At 57.4% G+C, this 18,341-nt stretch overlaps 1 protein-coding gene across 2 annotated transcripts; it reads left to right on the top strand.

The window, feature by feature from the left end:
• Nucleotides 1–1,462: 1,462 nt before the first annotated feature.
• LOC127297458 (mediator of RNA polymerase II transcription subunit 15a) lies at nt 1,463–17,722 on the top strand. 2 transcript variants are annotated; one of them, XM_051327762.2, is made up of 6 exons: nt 1,463–1,719; nt 1,822–1,905; nt 2,085–2,202; nt 16,598–16,699; nt 17,230–17,274; nt 17,366–17,722. In XM_051327762.2, exons 1-4 carry the CDS (start codon nt 1,586–1,588, stop codon nt 16,670–16,672), a joined length of 411 nt encoding a protein of 136 aa, XP_051183722.1. In that variant the 5' UTR covers nt 1,463–1,585; the 3' UTR covers nt 16,673–16,699; nt 17,230–17,274; nt 17,366–17,722. The 2 variants fall into 2 exon arrangements, with proteins under 2 accessions (XP_051183722.1, XP_071675695.1); XM_071819594.1 differs by lacking the exon at nt 1,822–1,905 and having other exon boundaries at nt 1,469–1,719.
• Nucleotides 17,723–18,341: the final 619 nt, after the last annotated feature.

Below are 18,341 nucleotides of genomic sequence, written 5' to 3' on the forward strand. Positions count from 1 at the left end.
TGCTCTGGTTTTTTGGGGGCCTAGCACGATGACTTCTCGTCTGTCTACTACAACAAGTTCTACTACAATAAGTGTTGTCTGGCGTGATGGAGGGGCGAGGACGATGGCGCGCCTTCGGCTCGCGCTAGTGATTGTAGTCATCGCTAGGTGGACAAATGATCTATTTATAATTTTTGGATCTCTTTGTACCGTCATTGATGATTATTAATAGATTGGTGAAATTTCTGGAAAAAAAAGTAGGCATGTGTATTAATTTGTGAACGAGAAACAACAAACCGGGCTGGGCCGGGCCATGTTAATTAGTTCCATTGAGTCCTTTTTTTTCTTCTTCCAACTACTAGTTTGGTACTTTGGTTTCCGTTTGCTGATGAAGTTAACAACTCCCTCCGTTTAGAACCGCGTACCCCTAGGTCGCAAATTTGATCGAGTTAGCACTAGTTATATATTATACAAAATTTATCATTAGAAAGTTCAGATGTTCTATTTTCTAATGATATAATTTTTATATTATATAATTTAAATTATATAGGTTAAATTGGTGACCTAGGGGTACGCGCGCGCCTAATAAACTGTGAAGGAGGGAGTACTTTTTTTGTTCATCCAGTTTACTCCCTCCAACCCAAGGCTTAGGGCGTATAAGTTTTGGCACAGCTATTAAGAAAAGTTTCGGGGTTAAAAATCTTCCAAGTGTGCCCCTCATTAATCTCTCCGGAAAATCCTCTCCACCGCACAACCAACTCCACCACTCCCCTCTGAAAATTCCTCTTCCACAGCACGCCAGCCAACGATCCCCTGCCGCTCCCTCTCCAACTCCGGCCGTGCCGCCACTGCCATCGAACAGCGGCATATACCCCCGCCGACGAGCGGCGCGTCCTTGACCCCAGAGACTAGGGGAGGGAGACCCAAGGCTCTGCTTCCTCCGAATCTCCTCCCAATTACAATCACCACAGCAGCCATGGCCATGGTGCCTTCCAAAATTTGATGCCCATCTCTGTGTGATTCTGAGCAGAGGCGCAGGAGGACGAGCGCCGCATCTGTGAGCTGGTGGCCTACGCGGGGCGGTCGGCGAACGAGAGGGGATGGGAGGGGAGAGAAGGGTGGAGTGAAGCTCGCGTGAAGGCGAGCGGCGACGTCCCCCGGCCCGGCGAGCGTGGGAACGGCCGACCCTGGTAGCGAGGAACTCTGCCAGCTGCTGGAACGAAGAGACTGGCGGCGGGAGGAGACTCTCCTGGGCGTGGTGGGGATTTCTCGATGTGAGGCCGATGCGAGACGGGGAAACGAAACGGGGGCAGTTTGGGAAAATTAGCGATTCCATCGCACCCGCGCCTTAAGCTATGAGGAAAAATCGGAAAAATTTATACGCCCTAAGCCTTGGGTCGGAGGGAGTAGTTTGTAGCTTGTCTATTTTTAGTATGTAGTTCACTTATTTTAGATTGTATCACTTTATAAATACTTAAAACATCTTACATTTCCAAGGCAGGAAGTATGAAGCGGAAGTAAGGGGGGGAGTGCCAAGGAATTTTTGGTATTACCACCTCCGCCACCTCGAGACCTAGCCAGTGTAGGCGAATCGCCGATCCGCACCATGGACGCCAGCTGGCAGCCCGTGCAGGGGTCCAACCCCGCTGCCGGCGTTCACCCGAACGACCCCGCCGCCGCCGGAGGCCACTGGGCCGCCCAGCACGACCCTGAATGGCGCAGCAGGATCGTCAGTAGGATGTAAGGACACCAACTGATTTGATTTGATTTGCTTTCTCGTCCCTCTAATCATATTCTGCGTGTGCTCGGCTCAATTCTGCCACTCGGTCGTCGATCTGATAGAGGCCATATCCGTAGCGGCAGAAGCAGATTCCTTGTCGATCTACGCACAAGCTATTTCCTGCAGGGGGATTCACTAATCAACTTGTATACTCATGCACCCCTTCTTCATATATATCCAGCCTAACACTGAATAATGTCGACATATGTTCATTCACCAATTTGTCACTGCATACGCCAATTCCTCAATTTTACAATTTTACTGCACACAACTTTCAAAAGCAATGCATCCCTCAATTTGTTCACATTTTGCGTCATCCATGTAGAGTGGAAATTCTGAAGAAGCATCTGCCAGCATCAGTTCTAGATCTAGATGGACTGAACCATCTTCAAGGAGTCGCTGAGCGATTTGAAGAGAAGATGTATACCGCAGCGACCAGCCAGGTAATATAACCTATCTTTGGTACCACTCAGCCGAGCACAAACTTTATATATGCGGGGTCAGACAGGGTTTATGGGCTAATAATGGAGCAGAACTCTCTCCAATTCTGCAGAAGATTCTTATGTCATGTTTATGTACCTTGAGCAGTTTCTTTTTTTTATTTTTATTTTTGGGGCCCTTGGTGGCTTTTTTTGCTCTCCAGCTGCTAACATTGTCCTTACATGCTCCTGGGAACATATCCTCTGATTTTCTCATGCTTGGGGACAAATACATTTTTTTTCCTGTGGTGCCGGGACATGAAGTCGGGCCATGGGTTTGCCAACACCCACACCTAAACCAATTGGAGGACATCCCAGCCATTTTAGCATTTTCGCACTTAGTATGTACATACAAATAGTACTCCCTCCGTGGCTCCGTCCCACAAAATATGTCAAAATATAGATGTATCTATTACTATTTAGTGTCTAGATACATCTAAATTTTGATAAACCTTTGACATGTTTCGTGGGACAGAGGGAGTACATACATAAGCTAGCATGTTTATAATATTTTTTATGATACATAAATTATAGACCAAACACTGATCATCAATTTGGTTCTTATCGACCCATTTTGAATCTTCTAGTGTTGCATCTTGAGTTGCTTCAGTCAGTTACTCTTCGAATTCATGTCTATATGGCACGTGTCGACGCATCCTAAATTGTTACATATGAAGTAGAACTACCCAAGTCCTTGTGATACGTGTCGTGGTATCGTCACGGCATATGCCATAGGGTGGCTAAACGAAGTGGTTCCTGAGGGATCTCACGGCGGTATCCGGAAGCGGGTATGGGCACGAGCGACACGGCGACGTACCCAGGTTCGAGGCCCTCCGGTGGAGGTAAAACCTCTACTCCTGCTATGAGTGTATACGATGATCACACAAAGCATGGTGGTGCTCCTAGAGCCGTGTCCGCCGGGCCCCGAGAGGCTAAGGAAGACGATGGTCTCTCTCACAGGCAGCTACGTAGGTAGGTGGAAGCAATAAAATGATCGATCCCCGCACGAGAGGGGGTAGTGCGGCTTATATAGGCACCGGCACTTTACATATAAGACCCTATAGTTTCACCGTGGCCGGGCCGGCTCCGCTTCCGCTCCTTCCCGAGGCGGTGACGTCGGGAGTGGTTGAGGCATCGTGGCCTGTCCCATCCGGCCGCCACGGTCGGCGGTATGGAGGTGGTGTCCCTGTCGCCGTCGCCCACCGTAGCCGCACGGATCGTCGTAAGCCACGACGGCCGTCCGTCGCGAGGCACTATTGCTCCACGGTGCCCCGCGTTTCACGGAAGATGGAGTCGCGTGGACTTTTGGGAACCGGATCACCTACCCGGTTCCTTCCGGTGCAAGACTCGCCGGCCCTCGAGTCGGCCCGAGGTACAAACCCCGATCGGATATGGCTTGTAGAAGCCGGCCCAACTACGACATTGGTGGCCGTAGCCAGCCGACTAGGACCTAGAGCGCCCGGCTTCCATACCGCCGGCCACGGCGCGGCCGGCTGCTCCTCGCGGCCTTTGCCGCGAGCCGACGATGGCCGGGCCGCTCCGCGTCCATTGCCCTATCCGGGTCTTCCCCGACATTAGCCCTGAGCCGGCAAGGTCCTGCGTTTAGAAGGACCTAGGCAGGTTTTCTGGCTTCTCGAATATATTAGATGGCACTTGGAGGGGCCGACCGAGGATTTCCATTCATGGCCGCGCCCTCATCCGGCTCGTTCTGCCGGTGCTTCTAGCCGGCCGCTTTTATACTTGTGCGCTTTTGCTTTCTCGCCGTATCCGATGGCGCCTCCGCCTTGCCGATGAGTTTTGGCTCGAGTGGGACTTCTTGTCCGACTCCGGCTCGGCGCGCACGAATCTCCGCCGCCTCGGGTTCTGCGCCCGACTTGACCGGCCCGACGCTAGGGCTCTGCCGCCGGTTCGTCCGGTCACATCAATGTCCTTCCGGATCCGGTGCGGTAGTGGGCGACGTGGTGTGGCCGTTTCAGTAACGGTAGCGGTCGTGGGAGGAGTTATGGCGCAAGAAATCCGGAGACGTGGCCCACGTCGGCCACTTGGAGGCCAACCGCCGCGGTCGGCTATAAATGCCGCGGGGCGATGTACCGAGGCGGCACTTGCGCCTTTCCTCTTCCTCGCGCTCTGCCTTGCTCCTTCGCTTCGCTCGAGCGCTTCGCCGCTTCCGACGCCGTTCTTCATCCGCTCTTCTCGGCGAACCTCGCCGAGCGGTCGCCCCGACGAGCCTCCGCCGAGCTACCGCCGCAAGCCCGCCAATCCGGCGCCACGGGGCCGCGCGCATCGACGGCGCGATCTTCTCCACCGCGATCTCCTCCGGCGAGGAGGGGCTCTTCTTCGCCCTGCCGCCTCTCTTGGACCTCCTCTTCTTCGTCCTCGATGGCCCGGCCGAGCGGCTCCCGGAAGGGCTCCTACATGCGGGACGACGACATTGCCCGGTTCGTGCGCCTCCGCCGCATCCCGGCGGGGGTGATTACTGTGGCGCCGGCGAGGAGCAGGAGCCTCGGCGGAGCCGGCGAACGCGTGGTCTTCGGCGCGCATCTCGACCGCGGATCGGGTCTGCGGCTTCCACCTTCTTCCGCCGGTTCCTCGATCACTTCGGCTGCAGCCGCACCACCCGCCGGCCAACGCCATGATCCTCCTCACCGCTACGTGGCCTTCATGGAAGGCTACGCCGGCTTGTGGCCGGACGTGGAGTTTTGGAGCCGGCTCTTCTACATCAAGGCGCAGACGACCGAAGGCCGCCCGAGGACTGCGGCGCCGCCTCCATCTATCCCCGTACGGCACGTCCTTCCCGCGGATTCCGATTGTCGATTACGTAAAGAATTGCGGATGTCTTTCTTTATGTGCGGAGCAGAGCCCGGCCTTCGACCAGGCTCAACTCGCTCGAATTCAACCCGGCCCCGCCGATCGGCCGGATCAATCGGGGCTTCAACGCCAAGTCCTCGAACCGGACGCGGAGGTGAACCTCTGTGGGACTTCACAGGCAGTGCGTCTCGGAGGGCCGCCGAGTGCCGAGGACCTCCTCTCGCACCTACATCTCGCGCCGGTCGTACCGCTCGATGGCGCGTCCACAAGATCGGCCACATGTCCGCTTGCTCGACCCGACACGGACGTCGGTTGGAGCTCTCCAAGGCCCGTGTGGCTCACCGGTGAACAACATCACCAAGGCCAACATGCCGACAATCGGGGACGGGGTCGGCGCCTTACGATCGGGAGCACCGCCCGAATCGGTAAGTTGATGTTTTTCCGTCTTCCGACTTGCGGCAGCGTGGCCGACTCGGTATTTATCTTGTCTTGTTTCGACTTTTCGTCCGCCAAGGCATCGAGGATGGCGACTTGGCGACGAAGGTCCGGACGCCAGGATCTCGTTGACCCGCCGACTTAGCCGGCGACCAAGCCGGGCGACGACGACTGCCGGGTGGCGCAGGATCGGGCGGCCGGGGGAGCATAACCCACCGCCTTCGCCCGAGCATGAGCGGGAGCAGAGCAGAGCCGCCGCAGCGGAGCCGGCCCGTCCGACACGGGGGCCATCCGGCGGTGCCTCTGCGCGCGGCGCCGCCTACTAGCACGGCGACTTCGCGCCGAAGGGGAGGAAGCGGGCCGGCGTCGGGTCCACGGCCGCCGGAGGCGAGGGCCAAGAAACAACAGCGGCCGGCGCCAAGAAGGTCCCGAGAAAGCCGGGTGAGTTCTTTTTCCTCTCGTTGTTTGATTCCTTTTCTTTCCTTCCTCTATACTTATCTTTTCTTGCTTGTTCGACTAGGGCCGCGATTAAGTTTACCCAGGGAGGCGGCTCTCGGCAGCTCCTCCGTCACGTCGCCGCTTCGCCGGCAAAGGAGGGAGCCAACCCCGCAACCTTCGGCACGCGTGCGCACGCCGCCGGCCGCCGACGTGCCGCTCGTGGCCACGCCACCTTCGCGGGGCGTCTTCTTCTGCGGCGCCCGGCGGCGGAGACCAGGGTCGATCGGCGCGCCGGCCCGACTCTAGACGACATGTTCCGCGCCGCGCCCCGTTTGTGGAGCGGCACCGGGAGCCGGCAGGGCATGCGCCCGCGGCAGAGCCGGAGCCGGTGGGGCCGTGCCGCCTTCGACCGGAGTCGGCGGGCCCGCGCCCAACGTCGTGGTGCGGAGAGTTCTCCGAAGGGAGCGCCTCGGGCGCCGGATGCGACGGCTCCCACCGGCCGATCGCCGACCGCGCCGCCTCCAGCCTTCGGGGCCGACGAGGAGGGAGCCGACCGGAAGGAGCCGGCGAGGGCAGCCGCCGCGCTCAAAGGACGCCGACTCCCGAGCTCGCGAGGACGAGGGCCCGCAGGCCCAACCGAGGGCCTTCACGTGGCCAAGGGGCCCGGCTGCCGCAGTGCCGTCGCCTCGACTCCGACCTTGGCTCTACCGGGCACCATGGAGGCTGCGTGGCACTCGGCGGATTCTGCGAGGTGTTCAACCGGGAGGGGCAGCTCGGTACGGCGCCCATGAAGATGGTCTTCTCGCCACGGGCCGCCCTTAAGAACAAGGCCGCCGAGGCTCAGCCTGGCCTAGCAACGCCGGAGGATGCCGACAAGGTAGGTGTCTTTCTGTTTTTGCAATTTTGTTATTATCCCGGTAGCCCTCCGAGGCATGGTCCGCCGCTGGAGCCGGTCCGGTCTCGTCTAAGCAATCGATTCTTTCAGACGGTTACGGAGCGACGCACCGTCTTGTACAACAAGGTGGTGACCAGCTACCACAAGGCCAAGATCGAGCGGGCCGCCTTGGCTCGCGAGGGAGGCTGTCAAGGGTGAGGCCTTCTCTTTGCCTTCGCTCTTTTTTATGCTTACATTTCTTGACGGCTTGTTTTTGCCGGCTTGCGGTTGAGGCCGCCGGGTCCCGCAGCCTTGAGTCGGACCTCCGGGTTGCCCGCGCTCAATGCGCCACAAGTGAGGAGGCGAACCAAAGCCGCCGCCGCCAAGTCGAAGGTGGCCGACGGGGAGTGAAACGGCCGCGCCTTCTTGAGGCTAACCATCTCAAGGAACTTGCCGCCTCAAGAAGGAACAGGGAGGAAAAGCCGGAGGGTCCGAGCAAGCGGTTGGAGGAGGTGGAACGGCGGCTTTCGCTCCGGCAGGAGGTGACCACCAAGTCCAACGAGCCGTCGGCCACCGCCAAGCGGTGGTTGGGGAACTTAGCGCACTCGACCGCGGCTTGGCTGGTGAGTCTTTTGTCTTGTGCCTTCCCCTTTGCCGGCTTTCGGCCGTCGGCTGCCGGCTTAGGTTGGCAGCCGACGGCAGAACCTTGATTTTTTCGATATCTCCATCTTCGGGCTGGGGGCAGTCGGTTCTTGCCGGCTACCGCCAGGCTTACTTTAAAGCTTTGGGAATTTGCATTTTTCAGCTTATTTCGGCTTTGATGGCTTCTGACATGCTATTCTTCTTTGCAGCGGCCTTCCCTGAGGCGCAGGAGGAGGCGTTAGCGGCTGTTGGCAGGGCGCGGGAGGATCGCCGGCAGCCACCGGGGAGCGAGCTCCGATCGCTTCACCATGGACGACTATCTCGCGTCCATCGCCGCCCGCGTGGAGCCTGGCCACCAAGCTCGGGCCGGGAGCTGCGGAAGGCGGCGGAGGAGCTGATGCGGCCGCCGTGGCCGACGGAGACGCCGCCGGAGGATCTCTCCAATCTCATCGCTTGGCCGGACAGGGCTCCCGACCGCTTCTTGACCGGAAGGAGTCGGCTACGCGCGCCGAGCCGATATGGCGCTATCTTGTGTGCTCTCTGGTATAACGAGGTTAGCCTCGACCAGCTGGAGTTCCGCGCGCCGCGTGGAGGACAAGCTCCGGCGGAGAACAAGATCGGCTCGGCTTGCCCGTGCTGCGCTATTGCCGACTTCGTCGACAAGTCCCTCTTCATCGAGGACCCGAATCCGCCGTCCGACGACGAGGAGGAGGCGGGCGAGGACGAGGAGGCGGACGATGTGCTCGGGGATGACCCGGCGGCCGGCCTCGCTGATGCAAATGGCGCTTAGCTTTTACCCGTTTCCTTATGTTTTTTGCCAGGACAATTCGTTAAATCCCCGGATGCCGGTGCATATGTAAGACAATGTTATTATCCTTTTATTAAGGCACGCTTTAATGTGTTTGTTAATCATACGTGTGCCGAGTTGCTTTCTTTCGACTCGTTCGCTTTTTCCCATCCGCCCCACTCTTTGGCCGTGCCCTTGCTTGCCGTACGTCCGACTTGCGGTCCGTTGTCGGGATCAAGAGCGGAGCCGGGTGAGGCCGACAAGATTTCGCCGAACGAGCTGAATTCCGCACTTCGGCACTTTTATGAAAAGTTGCAAGTCAACTCGCTTTTACTCTTTCCCTTAGTCGTTTTTCGCGTGCCGGCTCCCTAGGCCTTACTCCCGCCACTGGACAATGGGATTGCGATCTCGTAGTCGGGTCGGAAGCCTGTTGTCGAACCGGATCACGATCGAGCCGACCGCGTGAGAGGGTTCAAGCCAATTGGCGAAACAAGGTAAAGTACACGAAAAACTTGTCGGAAACAGCGCTCTTGGCGCAAGCTTTTTCATAACTCACAAAAGGGATACAAGGGATACATACATTCCTCGCTCTCATGTGTAAAATGGGCGGAGTAACCCGACATTCCAGGGACGTTTAGTCTCCTCGTCGGCCCTTGTCGGCTTGTTTTTCTTAGCCTCTTGGGCATCTATGAGATAGTAGGAATCATTGCCTACCGCCTTGCTCACGATGAAGGGACCCTCCCATGGGGATGATAGTTTATCTTCCCGTCCTCCGGATCAGCCGAGCACTAGGTCTCCTCTCGGAATGCTAAGGGCTGGACCCTCCGCCGTGATAGCGTCGGAGGCTTTGTCGGTAGATAGTAGATCTAGACTCAGCCGGCCAGGGCCTCATCGACTGTGTCGACTCCATCTTCGCGAGCTTCTTTGGCTTCGGCTTCGTGTAGAGCTTGATCCTTGGCGCGTCATGCTCGATATCGATCCGCAAGACGGCTTCGGCCCCGTATACGAGGAAAAAGGTGTGAAGCCGATCGAGCGGTTTGTCGTTGTGCGTGTGCTCCACAAAGACATTGGGCAGCTCTTCAATCCAAAGCAGGCCGCTCGCTCGAGCGGCTCCACTGGGGCCGGATGCCGGCTAGGACTAAACCGTTAGCCTTTTCCACTTGTCCATTGGACTCGGGTGTGCCACGAAGATAGGGCCATCCGGATCCCCATTTCCCGCAATAGCGAGAGAAGATGCCTTGGGAGAAGTTGGTGCCGTTGTCGGTGATGATGGTGTGGGGGTAGCCGAATCTCACAATGATTTCCTTGAGGAATGTGACTACTGTGGACCCGTCCAGCTTTCTTGATTGGCTTGGCTTCGATCCACTTGGTGAATTTGTCAATCATCACCAAGAGGTGTGTCATGCCGCCTCGCGCCGTTCCGAATGGGCCTACCATATCCAAGCCCCATACGGCAAATGGCCATGTGATGGGGATGGTTTTCAAGGCGGAAGCCATTTGGTGTCTTTGCTTCGCGAAGCGCCGATGCTCGTTGCACTTCTTCACCAAATCTTCGCGTCTTCGAGCGCAATCGGCAAGAAAACCGTGCTGGGAAGGCTTTGGCCACTATGGCTCGGGATGAGGCGTGATGTCCGCACTCTCCTTGATGGATTTCCCGTAGGAGTTCAATCCCTTCGCCGGCTCGACGCACCGCCGGAACACCCCACTTACGCCGCGTTTGTACACCGGTGGTTGATGATGGTATAGGCCTTGGCCCTTCTCTCAATCTGCTCGGCCTCGGACTCTATCATCAGGGCAAAGACACCGTCGGTGAGGTAGGAGAGGAATTCTTGTGCCCATGAAGGTACGCATCTTATCTCGAATACGCCGACCAACGGGGCCTCTGCGTGGGAGCTTCGGATTCGACCGCATGGTCGCCGGGTTCGGCTTGCTAGCCGGCGGGTTCGGCTTGCTAGCCCCCGAGTTTGGCGATGAAGCCCCGGTTGACCGAGAAGCCCGGGTTCGGCATGCTAGCCGGCGGGTTTGGCTTGTTAGCCCCCGACTTGGGCGATGAAGCCCCGGGTTCGGCCGAGCAGCTCTCGGTCACCCAAGACGAATATTGAATCCGAGTCCTGGTGACGGTATGATGGACGGCTTCTTGAGAACCGCCAAGGCGACACCCGGCGGAATGGCTTGCCGGTTGAGCCAATCTTGGATAAGGCGTCACCGCTTCGTTATTTGCTCGTGGCACATGGTGGAATTCGCACCGTCGAAGAAGCCGGATAGCCGCTGGACATGGAAGCTGTACGAGGCCATGTTGGCGTCCTTTGCGTCCCGGCCGCCGGATGCTTGTCGTATGACCAAGTCGGAGTCGCCAAGGCAGTATGCGGCGCACGCCAATCTCCTTGGCGCCTTCACCCCATGAATGAGCGCTTCGTACTCCGCCACATTGTTGGAGGCGGCGAAGTGGATCTGCAGGACGTAGTCCACCCGGTCCCCTTGGGAGAAGTGATGACGATGCCGGCTCCCAAGCCGTTGCGCATCTTCGAGCCGTCGAAGTGCATCTTCCAATGTGTGGAATCCCAAGACAAAGGCAGGTGTACGCATCTCAGCCCGCCGACGAAGAAGTCCGCGAGGATCTGCGACTTGATGGCCGTGCGTGGCTCGTAGAGGATAGTGTGGGCGGCTAGCTCCAGGCCCACTTGGCAACCCGGCCGTTGGCATCCTTGTCGCCGATGATTTCCGCCAAAGGCGCTCGTGGCAACCACCCCGATGGGATGTTCTTGAAAGTAATGCTTGAGCTTCTTGGCCGCCATGTAGACGCCGTAGGTGACCTTCTCGTAGTGGGGGTAATTTTGCTTCGATCGGGAGAGCACTTCGCTAAGGTAATAGATCGGGCGCCGAACCAGTGCTCTCGTTTTCGGCTTCTTTGCGCTCCACCACCGGGACAACGCTAACCACTCGGTTGGTGGCTGCGATGTACAAAGACATCGGCTCCATTGGAGCCGGCGTTGCAAGGATTGGCGCGGTTGAGAGCACGCGCTTCAAGTCACGAAGGCCTCATCCGCTGCGGTGACCGTACGAACTTGTCCGCCTTCTTCATTAGTTGATACAGGGCGTGCCTTCTCCCCACTGGCCGACGAAGCGGCTCAAGGAGGCCAGGGCAGCCAAGAAACTTACGGACGTCCTTGAGGCACCGCGGCAGTTCCATCTTCTCCAGGGCACCGATCTTGTCCGGGTTGGCTTCGATCCTCGCCGAGAGACGAGGTAGCCAAGGAGTCGCAGACGGCACGCCGAATGTGCACTTGGCCGGGTTGAGCTTCATCCGGAATCTTCTCGTATTGGTGAAGGTTTCTCTCAGGTCGTCAAGGAGGGTAGGCATCTCCTTGGTTTTTACAACGACATCATCCACATATGCGTGAACATTTCTCGCCGATTTGATCCTCGCAAACACTTTTGCATGCACCTTTGGTAGGTGGCGCCCGCATTTTTCAAGCCGAATGGCATAGTCGTGTATGATAAGCCCGTACGGGGTAATGAACGAAGTCTTTATTTGATCACCGGATTCAAAGGAATCGGTGGTAGCCCGAATAGGCATCTAGGAAAGACAACGGTTCACGGCAATCGAGTCTATGACTTGATCTATGCGCGGCAGGGGGAAGGGGTCCTTCGGGCATGCCTTGTTCTGTGCTGGTGTAGTCGATACACATGCGCCAGGAGCCGTTCTTCTTCAACACCAGGACCGGGTTCGCCAACCAGTCCGGTGTAGCACTTCCATGATGAAGCCGGCAGCTAGAGCCGGCGATTTCTTCACCGATGGCCTTCCTTCGTTCTTCGGCGAAGCGCCCGAGAGGCTGCTTCACCGGCTTGGCCTCAGGCGGACGTGGAGGTGGTGCTCACCAACTCCTCGCAGACACCCGGCATGTCTCTTGGAGTCCATGCGAAGATGTCCCGATTCTCACGGAGGAAGCCGGTGAGCTCGCTTTCCTATTTCTTGTTCAAGCCGGCACCGATGGTGACGAACTTGTCGGCTGCGCCGGTCCAACAGGATCTTCTTGGTGTTGTCGGCCGGCCGGAAGTGAGTCGTCCCAGGCCGGGTTGCCCGCAGCCGGCATGTCTGTCTGCGCGGCTTTGGCGAGGGCGACGGCGTCGTGGATGAGTCGTTTCTCGGTGGCGATGACCGGCGTCCGGGCCATCTTGGAGCTCGCGTGGCGCAGTCCATGGAGCGGCGATAGTCGCCGGCTACGGTGATGACCCCCTTGGGGCCAGGCAGCTTCATCTTCAGGTACCCATAGTGGGGCACCGCCATGAACTTGGTCGTGGCCGGCTCGCCTGTGAGCGCGTGGTAGGGACTCACGAGGTCCACCACCTCGAACTCGATTCTCTCGGTGCGGAAGTGGTCCGGCTTCCCGAACATCACCTCCGGCCGTGATCCCGCCGATCGGCCGCGGCAAAGAATGGCCTGGCACGATGCCATGGAAGACGGTGGGGGGGGCGCAACTCGGCCTCCTGGATGCCCGGCTTGCGGGCGGTGTCGCGGTAGAGGATGTTGATGCCGCCGCCGCCGTCGATGAGGACGCGCGAGAAACGCACGCCGCGCCGGTTGTGCCGATGGTGGGGTCGAGGACCATGGCGTAGCTGCCCGGCTTCGGCGGGACAGCCGGTGTGTCGCGGCGATCAAAAGTGATGGCTGCTCTCGACCGCTTAGGTATCGGGGGACCGGCGGTATGACCGCGTTGACCTCGAGGGAACGTCGCTCTTGGCTCGTCCCGTCCTCGGGCTCGGAGGTGAAGATGATGTAGGTGGCGTCTTCGGCCGGATACCGGCCGGCATGGTGCACTTGGTTGGCCTCGTGGTGCTCGAGGTTGACGTTCTCTCGCGCCGGCTTGGCCACCCCGGCCCGCCACCGGTGGAGGCGGGGGTGGAGGCGGTAGAGGTTCACCGCTTGTCGGCCCGCTTCATGAAGTGGCGATCGCGGGTGGTGTGGTTGGAGGGGTTCTTGCCGCCGTGGTACTTGCACGGCGAGTCGAGCATCCGCTCGAAGGTGTACTTCGGCTTCCACCGCCGGTCTTGCTCGGCGGCGGCTTCCGCTGCCGCGTTGTCTCCGCCACGGCGGCCACGTGGGCGGAGCCGCACCGGCGGTCCGGCTGGTCGTTGTGACGCTTGCCGCGGTAGTTGTCCCGCCGCCGCCGTGCGAGGCGCCCTCGGCCGCTTGTTGTTCTCCCGTCTTGTTGGGGCCGGTGTAACATCGCCCGGCGCCTTGCCGGCTTCCTCGCCGGCACAGACTTGTCTGCGATGACCATCAAGGCGGCCATCGTCTTGGGCTCGCTGCGGCGCGCTTGTGCCACAAAGCATGGTGTTGGGCTGGCAGCCGCCCATGAAGAAGCCGATGGCTCCGCATCTCGTGCACGCCCTCGCAAGAGTTGCGCATCTCGCACTGGGCCGCGTTAGGTACGCGCGATCCGTCTCGTCCGGGCCCCGCTTGCACATCTCAAGCCGTTGAGGGCGACCCGGCCGGCGATAAGTGCCGGTGAAGTTGCCGATGAAGGCGGCTTCGAAGTCCGGCCTGGGCCGTTTATGCCGCGGCCGGCGGGTTGTTGAGCCACGTGCGGGCGGAGCCGAGTAGCATGAGGGGGAGTAGCGCACGGCCCGCCGCTTGTTGCCCTTGGCGATGCCGACCGCCGTGGAGTAGTCCGGCAGGCCCAATCCTCCGCTTGGTGGTGCCGTCGTACTTGGGGGTGTCGCGCGGGAGCCGGAAGCCCTCGACCATGGGCTCGTTGAGGATCCGCGGCCCGAAGCACTTTGGGCCGGCCGGCCCTCTTCTTCCGCGATGCGGGATTGAACCACCTGGCCGAGGCGGTCTCGGCGTCGGCCGGGCTCGATGCGCGGGCCCGCCCGGGAGTGTGCCGCCGGGCGCGCGCCGCTTGCTTCCGGAGCCGGCCGGTGATGACGGCGGGGCCCGAGTCTTGCTCCCGGTTCCGGCTTGGAGGGGGCCGGCTGCCGCCGCCGCTCGGCCGGTGGCTTGGCCGGCCCGAGCCGTGCGTGGCCCGGGAATCATGGCGTCGGCTTGGTCTTTGGGGAGGAGGACTCGGCCGTGTCCCCGGCGCCTTCCACTGTCGTTGCTCGCAGCTCCACGAGCGTGAGAAGCTCGGGGTGCATCGACATACCCGGGGTCGGCGATCCGCCGTTGGCTGCGTTGAGCAGCTCGCCACCCGCCCGGTCCGGCGGCGTAACTCTTCGCCCGAAGGCGGTTCAACTCTTCGCGGCGGCTTCGCCGCGCGCATGTTCTTGTCGGGGGTGTTGTAGACGGGTAGCTCCGCGGACGGAGCCGGCGAAGGAGCGCCGTCGCGGGCGATCTCGCCGCCAAGGTCGCGGCCCTCGCGGCGGATGTGGCCAGCTCGCCGGGCTCGTCGCCGCCCGGAGTGAGGCCGTGGGCGCGGTTGTACTCGCGCCGGGTGATCTCCATCCGCGCCAGCGGCAGCCGGTTCTTCGGTTTGCTTGAGGAGGAGCCGGCGGTGCGCCTCCAAGTCCGCCTCGATGGCGGTGGGGTCTCCGCCGTGCGTGAGCGGGGTGCTCGGCCTTGCCCGGACTGCATCCGGCCGGGACGGCGGTGGTGGCGCTTTGGTCCCGAGCCGAGGCGTTGGGGTCGATGTTGCGCTCCAGTCGGCCGCGCATGCGCGGGTTCTTGCGGGGGAGCTCGTCGCCGACCATCATGACTTGCACGACGGCGGGGCTGCCGGGAGCGCCGCTGCCGGCTCGCGGAGGAGGGCTAGCGCAGCGCAAAGACCGCCGCGGGTAGCGCGGTGGTGCGACGGTGGCGACGTAGACGTCGAAGCCGCCGAAGGAGATGACGCTGCCGCCGGGCCGGAAAGGGCCGGTCGGCGAAGCAGCCAGCGTTGTCGCTGACGCAGTCGAGGGAGCCGAATCTCCAGACCAAGCCTGAAGCGACTCGCTCGCCGGTGGTGGTGGTGAGGCCCGTCCGGATGAAGACACCGGCCGAGGATGCTGAAGGCCCCACGGTGGGCGCCAAATGTCGTGGTATCGTCACGGCATATGCCATAGGGTGGCTAAACGAAGTGGTTCCTGAGGGATCTCACGGCGGTATCCGGAAGCGGGTATGGGCACGAGCGACACGGCGACGTACCCAGGTTCGAGGCCCTCCGGTGGAGGTAAAACCTCTACTCCTGCTATGAGTGTATACGATGATCACACAAAGCATGCTGGTGCTCCTAGAGCTGTGTCCGGCTGGCCCTGAGAGGCTAAGGAAGACGATGGTCTCTCTCACAGGGCAGCTCTGTAGGTAGGTGGAAGCAATAAAATGATCGATCCCCTGCACGAGAGGGGGTAGTGCGGCTTATATAGGCACCGGCACTTTACATATAAGACCCTATAGTTTCACTGGCCGGCTGGGCCGGCTCCGGCTTCCGCTCCTTCCCGAGGCGGTGACGTCAGGAGTGGTTGAGGCATCGTGGCCTGTCCCATCCGGCTGCCACGGTCAGCGGTATGGAGGTGGTGTCCCTGTCGCCGTCAGCCACTGTAGCCAGTACGGATCGTCGTAAGCCCTGACGGCCTGTCCGTCGCGAGGCACTATTGCTCCACAGTGCCCCGCGTTTCACGGAAGATGGAGTCAGCGTGGACTTTTGGGAACCCGGATCACCTACCCGGTTCCTTCCAGTGCAAGACTCGCCAGCCTCGAGTCGGTCTGAGGTACAAACCCCAGTCGGATACGGCTTGTAGAAGCCGGCCCAACTACAGCATTGGTGGCCGTAGCCAGGCCGACTAGGACCTAGAGCCAGCCGGCTTCCATACCAGCCGGCCACGGCGCCGGCCGGCTGCTCCTCAGCCGGCCTTTGCCGCGAGCCGGCCAGTGGCCAGCCGGCTGCTCCGCGTCCATTGCCCTATCCGGGGTCTTCCCCCCGACAATACGTGAATGTATAAAATCGTTTGTCTCAGACTGAACAACAAACAAGACCTTACTTTCTTCTTCCCTCTGTTTTGACAGGATTAATCTTAAATGCATCTACTCCAGTCTGGTAAAAAATATCAAATTTTTTTTTTCTTGCGGTGTAACGTATCACTATTTCTATTAGGAATTTCTGGTCATCTTATTTGTGGCAGACCACTTCCTTTTTTGTGCTAGAGTGGTCTTCATCATCTTGCCTGATTCACTGTCACTATCTTGATTTGGATTTTCTGGCCATATCCCTAATTTCAGACATGTGTTTTGCTGCTTAGATTACCGTTTCTGTATGATTATGATTTAAATGTTAAAGCTGAAGCACACCTTCTCTTCCGTGCTAAGCTCCTAATGACACCAGAACTGTTGGTTGCAAGCCACTATTAATCTATTCTTATTTTGGTTTAAAAATTTACATTGTTATCTTTGTATTACTCAGTCTGATTATCTGAGGAAGATTTCTCTGAAATTGCTCTCTATGGAGTTGAAGAGACAGCAGGCTCTGCTCAAGTGATCCCAAAACAAAACAACCCTGGTCAAGGTACAATATACAGTAAACTGAGAGTTGCACATTTTATCATCCTCCTTGGATAACAATAATTTTATTGCATCAAGTGCTGGGATAATGTGATTTATTGCATTAAATAAATTTCCACCCTTTCTGGCATCATGAATATATTTTTTTTGCATCTAGCTTTATTGAACCTGGAGCGGTTATCGTCATGGTAAGTGGCTGTACTTCAGTGGTCAGATTGCTGGTTCAGTGGTCCAACCTATTGGTTCAATAAACTATTATTTCATAGTTTTTTCTGTTAGAAAGTATGTTAAGTATGAACATAACAATATTAAGTTCTCACATATACTTTCTTTGTAGATCCATTATATGCTCTTATTGATCTATTTTACCTCTTAACCTTTTTGTTATATCTATCTTCCTGCTGTGGCCATACTTTCCATGTGTAGTTTAAACTTGACCTGCACACAAGACTGATTGCTAGTTTGTTACTGCAAAGCCACACATATATTTGTTCTTCAGTCTGGATAATCATTGCCCTATCTTTATGATCCCAGGATGACTTAGACGATCATGTTGATGGTACAAGCTCATGTCTCCAGGTTGTATTTCTGACCCTTCTCTCCAGGCCTTACCTTAGACCTTGAGAAAAGTTGCATGGCTCTATGATATTAACTTTTTCCAGCTTTGCAGGTTTTGAATTTTGACGCAAAAAAAAACCTGTTCTTATTCAGCGTTTGCAAAAAAAAAGGCTTGCAGTTCTAAACAAGTGCGCCAAGGGTGCCTGCTCCTGCATGTCCCTGCTGCTATCTGTTTTCGCTATAGTGATTCTTGCGGTCATTGTCTGGCTTCAACTAAGTAGCTGTAAACTTTTCCCAGCTCACATCAGTTTCAGATGTAGACTTTCAAATATAATGTGATTGCTTTTGTCTTGCCTCCATTTTCAAGAGAATTGGCAAACATTTATGTGTTCCTCACGAGAATTGGAGAATATGTGATCCACATATGCTCTTTGCCAGGTCGAAATGGGAAGTTCAGAATCTTTATGAATTGGTTTATGATGTCATCCCACTAGGTCATGTACCTCAGCCCGCTTTCTTCTGATGTTCCTAAGCTGGAAAGCACATAAATTGTGGACGAGAACATATCATATGTAGCAATTCATGGTTCTCCAGGCGAATTTGTTCCTCAGATGGGCACTGATTAATTTTCTAACAATCTGCGTAACTAGGAAAGAATTAGCTCCTTGCGGCTTGCGCGCACAGGTCTTTCTAAACTTGGCTACCTATAATACTCCCTCTGTTCCAAAATAACTTACTCATCTTTATCTAGTTACGAAAATATATAGACGCATTTTAGTGATAGAGTAGAACATGTGCCCGTGCATTGCCAAGGGATGAAAAATCTGTGTCATGAAGTCACATAAAGTATGTTCTTGTTATTAGAGAGGCGCTGAAACCAGCAGTCAAAGGGATACAAATTAAATAAGTATGTGCTTAGAAAATAGTAGTATGAGCGGAGAAAAGATGGTGATATTAGTTATATAGTCATTACATACCAAGTAACTGCAAAATCTTCGGATCTGAAAAATAAGTTTTGCATCGTCCTAATTTACTTTGTACAACATTTCATCTCATCGAGGTCTCACTCGGGCTCATCTGACGTAGTA

This window comes from Lolium perenne, chromosome 4 (assembly GCF_019359855.2).
Source record: "Lolium perenne isolate Kyuss_39 chromosome 4, Kyuss_2.0, whole genome shotgun sequence".
Lineage (NCBI taxonomy): Eukaryota > Viridiplantae > Streptophyta > Magnoliopsida > Poales > Poaceae > Lolium > Lolium perenne.